At 44.1% G+C, this 18,501-nt stretch overlaps 1 protein-coding gene across 1 annotated transcript in view; it reads left to right on the top strand.

The window, feature by feature from the left end:
- Positions 1 to 18,041, top strand: part of CEP95 (centrosomal protein 95) — a 410,650-nt gene extending 392,609 nt beyond the window's left edge. The window contains exons 21-22 of the mRNA XM_069199921.1: positions 17,569 to 17,640; positions 17,727 to 18,041. Of these exons, the coding sequence (XP_069056022.1) occupies positions 17,569 to 17,640; positions 17,727 to 17,903 (249 nt within the window). The 3' untranslated portion in view covers positions 17,904 to 18,041. The remainder of the gene's footprint in view (positions 1 to 17,568; positions 17,641 to 17,726) is intronic.
- The last annotated feature ends 460 nt before the right edge of the window (positions 18,042 to 18,501 follow it).

The raw sequence follows: 18,501 nt of genomic DNA, 5'->3' as shown, positions 1-18,501 counted from the left end.
CCCCAAGCAGTAAAGGACAGGAGGGATGCAGTGAAGTTCATCATTCAGTGTAACTTGGATGCAGCTGACTTTCTGGGCAGAGCGGTTGCGTCCGTGGTGGCCATACAGGGTCACGTCTGGCTGAGAACATCTGGTTTTTCAGGTGATGTCAATGCAAACCTGATAGACATACCCTTCAATGGAACTCACTTGCTTGGCGAGAAAGCAGACTGTGCTGTAGCGATTTAAGGACACTCGGACTTCAGCCAAGTCCTTGGGCCTGTCAGTGACTCCTCATCCACAGTAAGCCTTTTGCCCCTTTTGTGGCTATGGGAGGGGTGTGGCACCACACCAGCCCTTTGCCAGCCACCATCCTACGCCACCACTCCAGGCTATGCGAGGATGTGGGTGCTGTGCCTTCAGACCTAGAGGCTCCCAACCCCCGGCAGCTGCAGCCTTGAAGCCCTCCTACTTTGGTTCTACAGGACCATGCTTACCCAGTTGGAGGGAGAATTCACCATCATCTGCTCCACTTGCAGTCCATCACATCAGACGCATGGGTACTACAGATCATTTGGAAGGGCTATGCCCTACCTTTCCAATCCTTTCCTACCGTATAGCCAACATTCAAACGGCTTGTGGAGGATAATTTGTCTCTGCTTCAGGAGGAACTTATGTCTCTCTTGCCCAAGAGAACCATAGAAAGGGTCTTGATATCGAAAATAGGTAGTGGTTGCTATCCCACTACCTTCTGATACCCAGCAAGAACAAGGGTCTTTTTCCTATTTTAGACCTACGAACCTTCAATCGCTTCCTCAAGAAGAAGTTCAAGATGCTCACAGGCGTTACCTGCTTTTCAAGGTAGGCCACAAACACTTTCAGTTCACCATGCTGCCGTTTGGCCTCACCAGTGCCCCCTCGGGTGTTCACCACAGTGGTGATGGTTGTCACAGCTTATCTGCGCAGGTCAGGGGTTTCAGTCTTCCCCTACCCCGACGACTAGCTGTTGAAGGCGGGTTCATGCGAGGCAGTTCTCTCCCACCTCCAGACTACGGCCAACCTTCTGCATTTCCTGGGGTTCATTATATATGTGCCAAAGTCACACCTGACTCACTCTCCGACACTCTTTCATAGAAGCTTTTCTGGACATGGTACAGTTATGGGCTGATCCACCCGAGCAGTGAGTCCAGGATATCCAGACTATGATACCGATGTTTCAGCCTTTGCTGGATTTCAGTGAGACTGACTCTGAGGCTGCTGGGCCTCATGGCCTCCTGCATCCTGCTAGTAAATCATGCCAGATTGCATATGCGGGCTCTGCAGTGGGACCTGAATTTCCAATGGGTGCAGCAGCAGGGCACTATCTCTGACATGGTGCAGATCTCTGAGGGAACTGCGAAAGACCTGCAGTGGTGGATTATGAAACACAGTTGGGTCATGGGCAGATCCCTCTTCCTTCCCCAACCAGACCTTATGGAGGGCAGGATGCATCACTTCTGGGAAGGGGTGACCTTTTGGGAGAGGTGGAGATCAGGGGACTCTGGTCTTGGTGGAATCCAGACTCGACATGAACATGTTGGAACTCCGGGTGATTTGACTAACCTTGAAGGCATTTCTTCCCTTTCTCAAGGGGAAGTTAGTGCAGGCGTTCACAGACAAAATCACCGCCATGTGGAACTGCAACAAGTAGGGTGGGGTGGGGTCATGGACCCTTTGTCAGGAGGCACCCTCGTCTCTGGATGTGACTGGAACAGCAGGGCGTAACCCTGGTGGTTCAACACCTGGCAGGTTCTCTGAACGCAAAAGGAAGACAAATGTTTCCGGATCCAGTCTGACGCCCGGGAAAATGCAAAAATAAGGATAAGGAATCTGCAGCTAGAGAATCTCTACCAGATAATGCGTAACTGAAGGTAAGTAACTTGTTTGATGTGTACAGGAAGAACACAATATCTGTCTGTTAATTGCAAACCTTAGAAAACATCCTAAATACCAATAAAACATGAGGAAGGTGTTCCATAAGAGGAACAGTGCTGCTGCAACAACTTTGACAGTAATCAGGGTTGTCATGATGCAGTGAGTAGGTGCATGCCATAGTACGTGTTCAAACATTGGTAAGCAGTTTAACAGCACAGGATCATCTCGGGCAGACACAGTACACCATCGCCATATCCCTTCAACCCCTCACCCCTATGAGTTTTGCTGTCACTAAATAGTATGTTTACAGTATGACCATCCGAAAACCTTACTTAAGCTCTGTTTTTTGTATTGTTGTGCCACTTTTTGCTTTAGTAAATAAAATGTTAATTATTTTCATCAAAGTGCTCATTTCCAAAGAGTAGAATCTGCAGTATCAAATGTCCTTTCAAAAGACCACCAATCAGCCATGACCCTCCTAATTTATCTAAAGTATGTTGTATAATAGATCTCAAAATCTTTAGAGCCAAGATGCAATCTCCAGCATTGTCCTGGAATGGATCAATTGATTCCATAGTAGTTGAAGTCAGTGGATAGAAAAATGGTTCTTTGAATTGTTTAAATGAGTAGACACCTGTATGGTATACATGGCATACCAAAGGGGGCTGAGCCTACCACCATTTCCAGATCTGGCACCAAAGTAACACTCTTTCTTGTTTTAAAAAAATGGGAATAAACCCAACATCAAACATTGTATCAACATAATGTTTTACTTAGTGTGCTGCAGTGGTATCAAAGCAAAGGTGCTAGTCCTGCCCAAGTTGCTAATGCAACAAAGTACATTTAATTGAAGCTCGCACTTGTTTAATCTCCCACCGCTACCCCAGTGAATAGATCTTTGATGTAATCATTGGCTTCCAGCTATGCTTCACCTCCCCCATCCTTCAAGTAAATACAGTATTTAAAGGGTCCACCTACCATTTGTGAAGCCGTTCATGTCAAAATTACAGCTCCCAATATTGGAAACCTCCTGAAATGCATAGCATGCTGCAAAATGAATGACACACACCAGAATGAACGTACTATGTGTCAAAATAATTATGATACCTGGCAGAGGGAATCTGAATTGAACCAAAACAAATATGAAACCTGGCAGAATGATTATGCTACTTAGTGATTAATATGAATAACACACACACCAAATTGAATAAGAAATATACTGAAATATATATAAATCATACTGAAATTAATATGTCCCTCAATGTAAACAATAAAGCAATCACTGAAACAAATACAATATTCACCAAAAAGAATGGGGCATTTCTTGAAATGATTGACTTACGCCAAGAGAAATATGATATACATTGAAATTAATATGGCAGATTGAAAATAATATAAAGTATTGAAATGAATATATTATAGTCTAAAAAGAAAACAATGCACATTAAAACTAATACAATGTACATTGAAATAAACATTAAACGTGTTGCTTTGAATTGTGTTGAAATGAATATTACCGAGATGGCAATGAATAGTAGACACGCAGAAATGAATAGGAGATGATTGAAAATGAATATAGCTTGTGTTGAAATTAATGCCACCTCATTGAATTGAAGTTGACATGTCTGCAAATGAGTATGACTACAGCTGAAATTCACATGAGATTTGTTAAAATGAATATGGCACGCCTTGAAATTAATGACACATATTCTAATTAATGATTTATGTTAAAATTGATAAGTTGCATCTTAAAATTAATATAACACGTGTTAATATGAATATGACATCCATTGAAATAAACTTAACATTGATTGAAAAGAATATAACACATGTTAAAATGAATATGACCTACTTTGAAATGAATGACCTTCATTAAAATGAATTTGACATGTTTTAAAATTAATACGAGTAACGTTAAAATGATCATGACATTTATCTTAATGAATATGGCTTGCATTGAAAGTGATTTGATATACATTGACACGATTACAATATATGTTGCAATTAATATGATTCATGTTAAAATTAAGATGTGTTAATATGAATGAAGCACCCATTGAAAGAAATATGACACATGCTAAGGTGAATATGACATGCATTGAAGCAAATATGAGCTCCACCGAAATGAATTCAACATGTCTTAAACTGAATATGACCAATGCTGAAATTAAAATGGAACTTGTCAAAATGAATATGTTGTGCTTTGACATTGATATGATACACAGCAAAATAAATACTGCATATATTGAAATTAATATGACCTATGTTGAAATGGATATGACCCGTGTTAGAATTATTATGACAAGTGTTAAGGTGAATATGACATCCATTGAAATGAATAACATTCATAGAAAGGAATATGACACATGTTAAGATGAATATGAGCCACTTTGAAATGAATATGACACCTGATGAAATTAATATGGCCCACATCAAAAGTTATATAACATTCTGTAACATGAATATCACACTTTTTGAAATGAAAATGTAACATGCTTTGAAATGAATTAGGCAAATATTGAAATGAACACAAGCCATGTTTAAATGAATATTACTGCTGTTTAAATGAATATGGCTTGATCTGAACTTATGTGGATTTGCTTTAAAATTAATATTACATATTGAAATTAATGTTACATATTCTCAAGGGTCACATTACGAGTTTGGCGGTTTGTGCACCACCATGGCGGCGGTGTGACCGCCATCTGCTTGGCAGTCAGACCACAGTATTACGATGCTGGCAGTCCCATAGGGAAAGGCTGCAGCAGTCCCGCCAGCACCACCAGGCAGCGCAGACCACCGCAGTGGCGAGGCAGGCCAAAAAGGCCAACGGAGCCGGTGTTTCGGATGGAAACATTATGATGTTGCCTACTGCCAGCATGACCGTGGCAGTCCAACCACCACATCCCAGCAGGTGGAAACAGAAAGCATAAAGGAAGCAACTCACCTGCAGGCAGTGTTATATGACCTGTGCCGCCATGGAGCCCATCACACACGTCCTGCCGCAGGTGCTGCTCATCGATGGACCCACACAGCACCCACATTGCAACACAATGGAAGGTCAATGGGATGCACAATAGGTTGTGAAACGAATATCCAAAGCTCACAATGCAAACCATTGTATCACAGAGACAAACAATATTTGAGCTAAGTGATATGCCTAGCTGCCAAATGTGCAAGTCAAGAAAGCACATACAACAGCAACAGCATGGTCCAGACATCTAGATGATGTAGCTGTAAGGTACACACATCAGAGTGGACACGTGGTCCGTCAAATCCAAAGGAAGCTACCACAATTTAACACCCTTCATGTGTGGACAAACAAAACTCTAGCTCCTGCACATGAGACGAAAGTACAATCTATATCAGGACAAATCTACACTATACATGCTGACCTTGGCCAACACAAGATTAAATACTTACCCTAGCAAGCATAACACAATGCACTGACACCCCAATTGGATCAACACCCACCTATCCATACAGTAAACATCTACCCTTGTCTTGGGTGACCAACACTACCCACAAAGTCAGTTATTAAAAAACAACAGCAAATGTGGTGGATGTGTCTGTGGGTGTTGTGGTGGTGTCTGGGGTTTTGGTGGCTGAGGTGTGTGGGGCTGTGGGTTGTGAGCTGTTGTAGGAGGCTGGCCTGGCTTGTAGTGGGTACCTTAGGTACTTACACCTTATACCAGATCCATTTATCCCTTATTAGTGAAATGTATTAGTGTTCTAGCAGCTTAGGCTGATAGAGGTAGCAGAGCAGCTTAGGCTGAACTAGGAGACATGCAAAGCTCCTGCAATACCACTTATAGTTACACAGTACTTATACACAATAAAAGACAATACTCGGTGTTACCAAAAATAAAGGTACTTTATTTTAGTGACACAAGACCAAAATTATCTTAGAGGCAATACTCCTTCTGGAGGTAAGTATTATACCTAATATATACATTAGACACCAAAATCAGGTAAGTAAGTAGTCGAAGGATAGTGCAAACAATAGAATGTAATAGGAAGAAATAGGCCTTGGGGCAACACAAACCATATACTAAGAAAGTGGAATGCGAATCATGAATTCCCCCCTAGTCAAGTGTAGTGTGTAGGGGGGCACTGGGAGTGTAAGAAAACCACAAAGGTTGGTAAAATACCCCACCCCAGAGCCCAGAAAAGTAGGAGTAAAGTACTGCAAGTTTCCTTAGGACACACTAAAAGTCGTGAATAGAGTTATTACAAGAACTAAGCAAGAATGCAAGCAACAAATTGTGGATTCCTGGACTTGAAGACCTGTAAAGAGAGGAGACCAAGTCCAGAAGTCGCAGAAGATTCCAGGAAGGACAGGAGCCCCTGCCAACTGAGAAGATGGTGCAAAAGAGGATTCTCTGGTTGGAAGAAGTCTGCAGAAGAGCACCAAAGAAGATGGCTGTGGGTTCCTGCATGATGCAAAGGATGTCCCACATGGAGATGTTGGATGCAGGCGAGCTGTAGTGCTGGATTAGTCCAACAAGCCTTGGTTCAAGGAATGTCGCAGATTGTGTCAAAATGGCACTGCCTGGACCCAGGAGGAACCTGGGAGCCTCATCTCAGACTGAGGACTCCCAACACTGCTGAGAACCCACAGATGACCAGGCAGCACCCTCAGAGGTCCCAGGACATGGGGACAAAGAAGGTGCAAATTCCAGTTGCTGCAGCACTACAAAAGAAGGTCCCACGCCGCCGGAGAACAACTCAGCGAGTTGAGCGTCACAGATAGATTGCTGGGGACCCGGGCCAGGCTGTGCATGAAGGATAGAGGCCTCAGGAGGTGAAGATGACGTGGTGGACAGCTGGACCTTAGGACAGTCTGTGTCAAAGGGGTCCACCACCTGTGTTCCAAGGAGCACGCTCGTCATCAGGAGAGGAGTCCAAGGGTACTGGTCGTCGTCTTGGAAGGTGCCTGCGTGAGCAGGGGAGTGACTCTGTCTTCTTACGGGAGATTTCTTCTGTACTTCTGGTGCAGGATGAAGACAGGAAGTCCCCAGGAGCGTTCACGCCATGGAAACTGTTGCAGTTGCTGGCTGGAGCTGAAGTTGCAGAAGAAAAGTATCCCTTGTGGATACTTTGTTGCTGTTACAGCGGTTCCTGGAGCAGGCTGCAGTTGATCCGAGGTCCGAGGGTGAAGTAGTAGTTGCATAGGATTACTGAAGAAACTTGCAATCAGAATCTGAAGAGAACCCACAGAAGAGATCATAAATAGACCTGAGAGGGGGATTGGCTACCTCATCAGGTAAGGACCTATCAGGAGGGGTCTCTGACATCACATGCTGGCACTGGATACTCTGAGCCCTCCAGAGTGCCCCCACACCTTGCTAAGCAAGATGGCTGAAGTCTGGGACACACTGGAGGAGCTCTGGGCACCACCCCTGGGGTGGTGATGGGCAGGGTCGTGGTCACTCCCCTTTCCTTTGCCCAGTTTCACGCCAGAGCAGGGGACAAGTGGTCCCTGAACCGGTGTAGACTGGTTTATGCAAGGAGGGCACCATCTGTGCCCTTCAAAGCATTTCCGGAGGCTGGGGGAGGCTACCCCTCCCCAGCCTGTAACACCTATTTCCAAAGGGAGAGGGTGTAACACCATGCTCTCAGAGGAAATGTTTTGTTCTGCCTTCCTGGGACTGAGCTGCTCAGACCCTAGGAGGGCAGAACCCTGCCTGTGAGGTGGCAGCAGCTGTAGCTGCAGTGCAAGCCTTAGAGAGCTGGTTTGGCAGTACTTGGGGTCCATGCTGGAACCCCCAGGATGCATGGAATTGGCTCCCCAATACCATATTTGGAATGGGGGGGACAATTCCATGATCTTGGACATGTTACATGGCCATATTCGGAGTTACCATTGTGAAGCTACATGTAGGTATTGACCTATATGTAGTGCACCCTTGTGATGGCATCCCCGCACTCAAAGTCCCCAGAAATGGCCCTGAATTATGTGGGGGCACCTTTGCTAGTGCAAGGGTTCCCTCACACTTAGTAACTTTGCACCTAACCTTCAGCAAGTGAGGGTTAGACATATTGGGGACTTATAAGTTACTTAAGTGCATAAAAATGGCTGTGGAATAGTTTGTGCACTATTTCACGCAGGCTGCAATGGCAGGCCTGTGCAAGAGTTTGTCTGAGCTCCCTATGAGTGGCAAAAGAAATTCTTCAGCCCATATGGATTTCCTGGAACCCCAATGCCCTGGGTACCTAGGTACCATATACTAGGGACTTATTAGGGGGGTCCAGTGTGCCAATTGAAATTGGTAAATGAAGTCACTAGCCTACAGTGACAAATGTAAAAGGTGAGAGCATAAGCACTGAGGTTCTGGTTAGCAGAGCCTCAGTGACACAGTCAAGCTCTATACAGACACACACATTAGGCCATAAACTATGAGCACTGAGGTCCTGACCAGCAGGATCCCAGTGAGACAGGCAAAAACATACCAAGTGAGTCTTCATTGTCTAAGTGGAAATATCTGGAGAGTCCATCTGCATTGGAGTGGGTACTCCCAGGTCTATGTTTCACTGTATAGTCCATCCCCTGTAGGGAAATGGACCACCTCAGCAATTTAGGGTTTTCACCTTTCATTTGTTTAAGCCATAATAGTGGTTTGTGGTCTGTCTGAACAATGAAGTGAGTCCCAAACAAGTAGGGTCTCAGCTTCTTCAGTGACCAGACCACAGCAAAGGCCTCCCTCTCTATGACAGACCAACGCTTTTCTCTAGGGATCAACCTTCTGCTAATGAAAGCAACAAGTTGATCCTGGCCCTCTGAGTTCAGCTGTGATAGTCCATCCCCTACCCCTAATTCAGAAGCATCTGTTAAAACAAAACATTTTTGGAGTAGTTTGGGCTCTTTAGGACAGGTGCAGAGCACATTGCCTGCTTAAGCGCCTCAAAACCTTTCTGACAGCTAGCTGTCCACAATACCTTTTTAGGCATCTTTTTGCTGGTGAGGTCATTAAGAGGGGCTGCAATGGAGCCATAGTTCTTAATGAACCTCCTGTAATACCCAGTGAGACCTAAGAAGGCTCACCTCACCTTTCTTTTCTACAATTAGATGGGGTCCATTCCATTTGTCCTGGAGTGCTCTTGGGGCCACAGGCTCCAATACCCACACCTTCTGTCCTGGGTGGTACTCTGTCAGGACAGCCTTCTGGTCAAACCATTGCTTTTGGAGCTCTTGGCTGGCCTGAAGGTTTTTGCTGGCCTTTTTCATGTACTCAGCCATTCTACTTCTTAGGCCAGGTATAGAGTCCACAGTGTCTTGTTTTGGATCTTTTAAAGGTTGTTCCCAACACTCCTTAACAGGAGCAAGGGGACCCCTAACAGGGTGACCAAATAGGAGTTCAAAGGGGCTGTAGCCAACTCCTTTTTGGGGTACCTCCCTGTAGGCGAAAAGGAGGCATGGTAATAGGACATCCCATCTCCTTCTGAGTTTTTCCAGAGAGTCCCATAATCATACCTTTGAGAGTTTTATTAAACCTCTCAACCAGTCCATTAGTTTGTGTATGATAAGGGTGGTGAACTTATAGGTAACACCACACTCCTTCCACATTGCTTTTAGGTATACAGACATGAAGTTACTACCTCTGTCTGACACCGCTTCCTTAGGGAAGGCCACCCTGGAAAAGATTCCCAGGAGGGCCTTTGCCACTGCAGGAGCTGTAATGGTCCTTAAGGGGATAACTTCTGGGTACCTTGAGGCATGGTCCACCATCCAAAGAATAAATCTATTGCCAGAAGCTGTTGGAAGGTCAAGGGGGCCAACAATATCAACCCCTACCCTTTTAAAGGGCACCCCAACCACTGACAGTGGGATCAAGGGGGCCTTTGGGGTGCCACCAGTCTTGCCACTGGCTTGGCAGGTGACACAGGGACGACAAAACTCCTTTGTGTCTTCTGACATATGGGGCCAGTGAAAATGTGGAACAAATCTGTCCTATGTTTTATTCTGGCCTAAATGCCCAGCTAAAGGGATGTCATGAGCCAGAGTTAGGAGGAATACCCTGTACTGAAGGGGGATGACCATTCTCCTCGTGGCACCAGGTTTAGGGTCCCTTGCTTCAGTATGAAGGAGATTATTCTTCCAATAAACTCTGTGTGTGTCAGTGACATCACCATTGTGCTACTTGACAGCTTGCTGTCTGAGGCCCTCCAATGTGGGACAGGTTTGCTGTGCCACACTCAGCTCTTCCCTGGCTTGCCCCCCTGCCCCCAAAAGCTCAGCTATATCAGATTCCAGCTCCTCTGGTGTAGGTTCTGCACAGGGAGAGAATCCATCTTCCTCAAAAGGGGAATCATCTGTGGAGGAAGGGATTGTGGACAAGGGTTTGCCCTTCTTACCCCTAGTTTGTGGGAACACTTGGTCCATTATTCCAGGATCCAAGTTTCCCTGTCCTCTTTGCTTCTTGGCCTGGGCCCTGGTAAGAGCAAAGATATGCCCAGGAATGCCCAGCATTGCTGCATGGGCCACCAACTCCACTTCAGCCCAAGCTGAAGTCTCTAGATCATTGCCTAGCAGACATTATACAGGTAAATCAGTGGCTACCACAACTCTTTTGGACCAGTACCCCCCCCCCCCATTCCCCCTACCCCCTCAGTTGAGAATCACAACAGCCACAGTGGCTTACAGTGTTGCTATGGGCGTCTGTCACTTGGTACTGGTGACCAAGTAGGTGCTGCTCAGGGGCAACCAGTTTTTCCATCACCATGGTGACACTGGCACCTGTGTCCCTGTAGGCCTCAACCTGAACACCATTAATCAGGGGTAGCTGCTTGTATTTATCCAAATTAAGGGGACAAGCAACTAAAGTGGCTAGGTCAATGCCACCTTCAGAGACTAAAACAGCCTCAGTGATCTCCCTAATTAGACCAACCCCAACTACATTACCAATGGTGAGCCCAGCTACACCCTTTGATTGTCTATTAGTAGTGTTTTTCCCACCACCACTGCTATTACTAGAGGCACTAGTGGTTGCAGTCGGGGTTGTGGTGGTGGGAGGTTTGGTGTTTCGTTTTGGACAATGACTGTCAGTTGCCCAATGGCCTTTGGCTTTATACATATAACATCAAGGTTTTTTATCTTTGTGAGAAGGTGATTTGGACCCACCACCCCCAGAGGATTTTTGTGGGCCTGATGAAGACTCTGATGATTTTGTATCTTTGCCCCCACCCTTGTCATGTGACTTACCATCCTTCTTCTTGCCATCCTTGTCACCCCCTGCATGAGGTTTTCTGCTCACCCTTGTTCTGGCCCATTTGTCTGTCTTCTTTCCCAATTCTTGGGGAGAGGTCAGATCTGAGTCCACAAGATACTGATGTAACAAATCTGACACACAATTATTCAAAATATGCTCTTTCCGAATCAAGTTATACAGGCTTTCATAGTCTGTCACCTTACTGCCATTTAACCAACCTTCTAGGGCCTTCACAGAACAGTCTACAAAGTCTGTCCAGTCCTGTGATGACTCCTTTCTGGTCTCTCTGAACGTAAGTCTGTACTGATCAGTGGTTAAGCCCAGACCATCTAAGAGTGCATTTTTTCAGAATTTTATAGTTATCTGCATCATCCTCTCTGACAATAAGAAGTCTGTCTCTCCCCTTGCCAGAGAAGGATAACCACTGTACACGAGGGACCCTCTGAACCCTACAGGCCCTCTCAAGTGCAGCAAACCACTTGTAGATGTCATCACCATCCTTGTAAGAAGGGATAACTTTGTGCAGATTTCTAGAGTCAAATGAAGGTTCCCTAACATTTGAATTCCTAAAACTGCTGCTGCTACCATGGGGAACTAACCCCAAACCCTGCCTCTCTTTCTCCTCAGCCAGGGATTCCCTGTCTAAGGCCAACTGTTGCTGCATTAGCCTCAGTCTGGCGTCCTCTAACCTCAGCTTTCTGAGTTCTCTATCTAGGTACTGGTTTTTAGGGTTAGAATTGTGGGATGCCTCTGAGACAGAGGTAACGTGAGAGAGTGTGCAGAGGTAGATCTATCTCTAACGGGCTAATCTAGTGACCTGGCCTCTAGGGGTGAAGGGAGCCCTACTTGTGTGTGAAACCTTCCCACTACCAGTTGTACTAATTGACTTATTGACAGATAGATCTGTGAAAGTACCCTCCCCAGGATTATCGGTTTGATCCTCTGAGCCTTCCTGGTTGGAATCATCCTCTACCTCTTCCCCTGTCTAATCTGGACCAGTGCCGAGTCCCTGGTCATCTTGGAAGAGAAGATTTAAGAGGAACTCCTTATTGGGGTTCTTCCTAATCCCCAAACTTCTTTCAATACAGAGACCCCTCAAACTTTTAAAGTTAAGATTTTCATATGTTGTTTTCACAACTCTAGGGGTAGCATCTATAGAAGACATATTGAAAGAAAAAAATGTAGGGAAAGTGAGTAAAAAGTTAGTAGAATAACAGAGCTGACTTTTTAGAGAAAAGAAGAAAACTTTTCAAAACTTTGTAAAAACTTTTTCAAAGTTAAACAGAACTTTTAGAAAGTTAGAAAATTACTTCTAGGTATATATTATATATGCTCTAAGTATTGGAGCAAGCTTTTCTTGTGAAAAGCACAGGTAACAAAGTGGTAAAGCGATTGCAAGTACTTATCCCTCCGCTGCACCACCAATGTTGGAGGCTGGTCTGGTTTGTAGTGGGTACCTTGGGTACTTCCACCTTATACCAGGTCAGTTAACCCTTATTAGTGAAGTAGTAGTGTTCTACCAGCTTAGGCTGATAGAGGTAGCTGTAGGAAAGCAGCTTAGGCTGAACTAGGAGACATGCAAAGCTCATGCAATACCACGTATAGTTACACAGTACTTATACACAAGTAAAGACAATACTCAGTGTTACCAAAAATAAAGCTATTTATTTGGGTGACACAGCACCAAAAATATCTTAGAGGCAATACTCCTTCTGGAGGTAAGTATTATACACAATATATACACTAGACACCAAAATAAGGTAAGATATTAGACATAGGATAGTGCAAACAATAGGAAATACTATAGAATGCAATGGGATAAAATAGGTCTAGGGGCAACACAAACCATATACTAAGAAATTGGAATGCGAATCACAAATTCCCCTCTAGACAAGTGTAGTGTGTGCAGAATTGCTGGGGGAGTAAGAATATAGTAAAGGTAAGTAAATTACCCCACCCCAGAGCCCAGAAAAGCAGGAGTAAAGTACTGCAAGTTTCCTTAGGACACACTACACCTCGTGATATGGATTACTGCAGTAACCAAACAAGTCTGCAAACAACTGCTGGATTCCTGGACCTGAAGACCTGCAAAAGGCTAGGACAAAGTCCAGAAGTCAAAAGAAGTTCCAGGAAGGACAGGAGCCCCTGCCAACCCAGAAGAGGGTGCAAAAGAACAGTCCCCGGTTGGATAAAGACTGCAGGAATGCACCCTAGGAAAATGTCAGCGGGTTCCGGCATGATGCAAAGGATGTCCCACAACATGAAGATGGATGCTAACGTGATTTTGTGTCGAATGTCACCAACAAGCCTTGGTTACGACAAATATGCATTTTGCATCAAAATGGCGCTGGCTGGACCCAGGAGGGACCTAGGGGCTTCAACTCTGTGAGGAGGAAGAGGGGGCTCAGCACTTCAGAGAGCCCTCATGATGCCAGGCAGCACCCACGGAAGTCCCAGGACAAGGGGATAAAGGAGATGCAAAACGCAGTTGGTGCAGTACACAGGGATACTGTCTATCTCAGGGAAGGCAAGGTCTTACTGTCTTACCTCCTCCGAATTTCATCAGCAGGACACAGGACAGCCTATGTTGATGGGGTCCACCCTATGTGTCCTTAGGAGCACACTCGTCACTTAGAGAGGAGTCCAAGTGTACCAGTCGTCGTCTTGGAAGGTGCCTGCATGAGCAGGGGAGAGACTCAGTCACCCCACTGGATATTTCTTCAGTCCTTCTGGTGCAGGACGAAGGCGGGGAGTCCCCAGAGCGTGCACACCATGGAAACTGTTGCAGTTGCTGGCTGGAACTGAAGTTGCAGAAGAAAAGTATCCCTTATGTATACTTTGTTGCTGTTACAACGGTTCCTGGAGCAGGCTGCGGTTGATCAGAGGTCAGAGGATGAAGTAGTAGTTGCAGAGGATTACTGAAGAAAACTTGCAATCAGAATCTGAAGAGAACCCACAGAAGAGATCATAAATAGCCCTGAGAGGGGGATTGGCTACCTCATCAGGTAAGGACCTATCAGGATGGGTCTCTGACATCATCTGCTGGCACTGGATACTCAGAGCCCTCCAGAGTGCCCCCACACCTTGCTAAGCAAGATGGCTGAAGTCTGGGACACACTGGAGGAGCTCTGGGCACCACCCCTGGGGTGGTGATGGACAGGGGAGTGGTCACTCCCCTTTCCTTTGTCCACTTTTGTGCCAGAGCAGGGGACAAGGGGACCCTGAACTGGTGTAGACTGGTTTATGCAAGGAGGGCACCATCTGTGCCCTTCAAAGCATTTCCAGAGGCTGGGGGAGGCTACCCCTCCCCAGCCTGTAACCTCTATTTCCAAAGGTAGAGGGTGTAGCACCCTGCTCTCAGAGGAAATGATTTGTTCTCCCTTCCTGGGACTGAGCTGCTCAGACCCCAGGAGGGCAGAACCCTGTCTGTGAGGTGGCAGCAGCTGTAGCTGTAGTGCAAGCCTTAGATAGCTGGTTTGGCTGTACAGGGGGTCCATGCTGGAACCCCCAGGATGCATGGAATTGGCTCCCCAATACCAGATTTGGAATGGGGGGGGACAATTCCATGATCTTGGACATGTTACATGGCCTTATTCGGAGTTACCATTGTGAAGCTACATATAGGTATTGACCTATATGTAGTGCACGTGTGTAATGGCGTCTCTGCACTCATAAACTCCCAGGAAATGTCCCTGAACTATGTGGGGGCACCTTTGCTAGTGCAAGGGTGCCCTCACATTTAGTAACTTTGCACCTAACTTTCAGCAAGTGAAGGTTAGACATATAGGTGACTAATAAGTTACTTGAGTGCAGTGAAAATGGCTGTGAAATAGTGTGTGCACTGTTTCACACAGGCTGCAATGGCAGGCCTGTGCAAGGGTTTGTCTGAGCTCCCTATGGGTGGCAAAAGAAATGCTGCAGCCCATATGGATCTTCGGGAACCCCAATGCCCTGGGTACCTAGGTACCATATACTAGGGACTTATAAGGGGGTCCAGTGTGCCAATTGAAATTGGTAAATGAAGTCACTATCCTACAGTGACAAAGTTAAAAGCAGAGAGCGCATAAGCAGTGAGGTTCTGATTAGCAGAGCCTCAATGACAGTCAAGCACTATACAGACACACACATTAGGCCATAAACTATGAGCACTGGGGTACTGACCAGCAGGATCCCAATCCCAGTGAGACAGCAAAAACATACTGACATACAGGTAAAAATGGGGGGGGGGGGGGTAACATGCCAAGGAAGATGGTACTTTCCTACAGCACTATTTCATTATGTAAACATGTAAAATACCCCAGTATATGTCCTACCTTTTAAATACACTGCACCCTGCCCATGGGGCTGCCTTGGACCTACCTTAGGGGTACCTTACATGTAGTAAAAGGGAAGGTTTGGGCCTGGCAAGTGGGTGCACCTGCCAGGTGTAAATGGCAGTTTAAAACTGCACACACACACTGCAGTAGCAGGTCTGAAACATGTTTACAGGGCTACTCATGTGGGTGGCACAATCAGTGCTGCAGGCCCAATAGTAGCATTTGATTTACAGGATCTGGGCACACATGTTGCACTATACTAGGGACTTACTGGTAAAACATCTATGCCAATCATGGATAAACCAATCGTCAGGTCACTTTAGACAGAGAGCACTTGCACTTTAGCACTGGTCAGCAGTCGTAAAGTGCTTAGAGTCCAAAAGCCGGCAAAAACTCAATGTAGCATAGTCGTAAACATATATTTATTTTAGTTAATTAATTTGTGTTCATATCATATCCTTTCAGAATATGTAATATTAATTTCAATATGTATTGTTAATTTTAAAGCAAATCAACATCGATTCAAGGCAAGCCATATTTAAACAGTGAGCATTTTAATTTACACATAGCTTGTGTTCATTTTGATATGTGCTTTATTAATTTCAAAGCATGCTATATTTATCTCATATAGTTTCATATCCATTTCAATATGTCATATTAATTTTAATGAATGTCATATTAATTTTGATATCATATTCATTTGAAAATGGTTCATATAAATCTTAACATGTGTCATATTGCTTTAAATGAATGGCATATTCTTGTCAGTAGATGTCATATTCATCTTAACACCTGACATTATAATTTTAATATGGGTCATATCCATTTCAACATAGGTCAAATTAATTTCAATATGTGCAATATTCATGTTGCTGTGTATCCTATTGATTTCGAAGCATAACATTAATTTTGACAAGTTTCATTTCAATGTCAGCATGGGTCATATTCAGTTTAAGGCATGTTGAATTAATATCAAAAGGGCTCATATTCATTTCATGACATATTCATCTTAGAATGTGTCATATTCCTTTCAGTAGATGTCTCATTCATATTAACGCATGATATTGTTTTTAACATGACTCATACCAATTACAACACATATAATCATGTCAATGTGTATCATATTACTTTCAATGCAAACCATATTCATTTTTTTATAAATGTAATGTTCATTGCACATTATATTCCTTTCAGAATAATGCATTTTCACTTCAGTACCTTATATTCATTTCAAGCTGTCACATTCATTCCAATGTGTGTCATATTCCTCTTGGCATATGTCAGTCATTTCAAGAAATGTCTCATTCTTTTTGACAAATATTGTATGTGTTTCAGTGATTGCTTTATTATTTACAGAGAGGGACATATTTATTTCAGTATGACTGATGTATATTTCAGTATATCTTATTCAATTCTGAGTGTGAGTTATTCATAATAATCACTAAGTAGCATATTCACTTTGCCTGGTTTCATATTTGTTTTGGTTCAAGTCAGATTCACTCTGCCAGGTATCATATTTATTTTGACACATAGTACATTCATTCTGGTGTATGTCAAATTAATTTTGCAACACGCCATGCATTCCAGGAGGTGTCCCACATAGGGAGCTGTAATTTTGACATGAACGGCTTCCCATAGAATTTGGTGGTGTAAAAACGGCGGGCGTGGTGATAGTCAGACTCCAAGATGAAATGCTCAGAATAGTGATTATGGGAAACTGGAGAAAATGAAACAAACTGTGCTTCACCTGCTTTCAGACAGTGAAGTAGCTAAGACCAGTTGAGTGTGATCTGCTGTATGTTGAATGCCAGAACCGCAGGCTTGACACCATCGTATTTCCAGGTCAGCGTTTGGTTTTCCAGCATGAAGGGAAAATTGATATTTCTAATCCAACTGGAGAGCATTTTATGATGTAAGTAGGAGAAATCAGGAGATGCAATGAAAAGCTTTGTAATCTCAGTACAGCGGTGACCTGGTTTAGGTCAGAGAATTTAAGTTTTGTAAATAGGTAGGTATGGCTCACTGGTGGTCAGTCTCTGGAATAAAGTGAGTGGTCTGGGTTCAAAAAGTACAAATCTCTTCCAGTGCCGCTTGAAGCCACTGACTGTTTGTTTTGGTCTCTGCATTTATTTTTATCTTATTATTTTTAGTTTTCAATGCTAGCAGAGACAGTCTCTCGGGAACGTCACGAAATAAAAGCTAGAGAAAAAGCCCAAGAAAACGTAAGTAAAAATTTCCAAATGTAAATTTTACTCTAACTAGTTTCAGTTTTCATGCTCATTAGTTTTACGACTTTATCTCTTTTCAGTCACTCAACAAAATGAAGAGAGGCCTACGGGCCAAGATGGAGAAAGAAATTCGGGAACTACAGGAAATGATTACAAAAAATGATGATGATGCATTCTTCCGGGAGCTGGAGGCTGAACGGTTAAAGAGGAGGCTTCAGATGGCGTCATTCCAATACAGCAAAAGCCATCTCCTGTAATAGGAGACTTCCATCAACACACTTGATATTGGTGCATACATTGGAGAACAGAGAAAAAGCCCTGCCACCATGGAGGGATTTCACGTTCCACGTGCCATTACAGTGGCCTCAAATGCTCCCTTTAGATTCAGACTTCTCCTTACGTTTCCCTTGTAAAAGCAAGTTTGCACACATTTAAACTCTTCCAGTGGCGGTGTGCATGGTCAAAAGTATGACTGGAAAATAGAAGGGGGTTCTTCGGTGATGATATTGAATTCTCAAATCTGAATTCCTTTTAACAAATGTAAGAGAAACGTTCTACACTTGATGTCAAACAGTACTGGATGCACTACATTTCATCAACAAAGCACTCTTTGGTGCTGGTAGCATAACAGAAGTAAAGATACAGGTTGCTGCTGTGTTGGGCAACAGGAAGATACGTCCTGCTGTTAATGCCACACTGCTACTAGGTGCCTTTTTATTAAAACATTGTAAAAACTCGAGCACTGGAGACTAGCAATGGCATTGTTTTCGTAAAGCAAAACACCTAAACCTCACTTTGTTGTGCAGGTTAATATTTCACCGACTACTCCGTGCACTATAGACTGCATTTAAAAAT

Source organism: Pleurodeles waltl, chromosome 7 (genome assembly GCF_031143425.1).
Source record: "Pleurodeles waltl isolate 20211129_DDA chromosome 7, aPleWal1.hap1.20221129, whole genome shotgun sequence".
NCBI classification, from domain to species: Eukaryota; Metazoa; Chordata; class Amphibia; order Caudata; family Salamandridae; genus Pleurodeles; species Pleurodeles waltl.
This window is presented reverse-complemented; position numbering and strand designations above follow the sequence as displayed.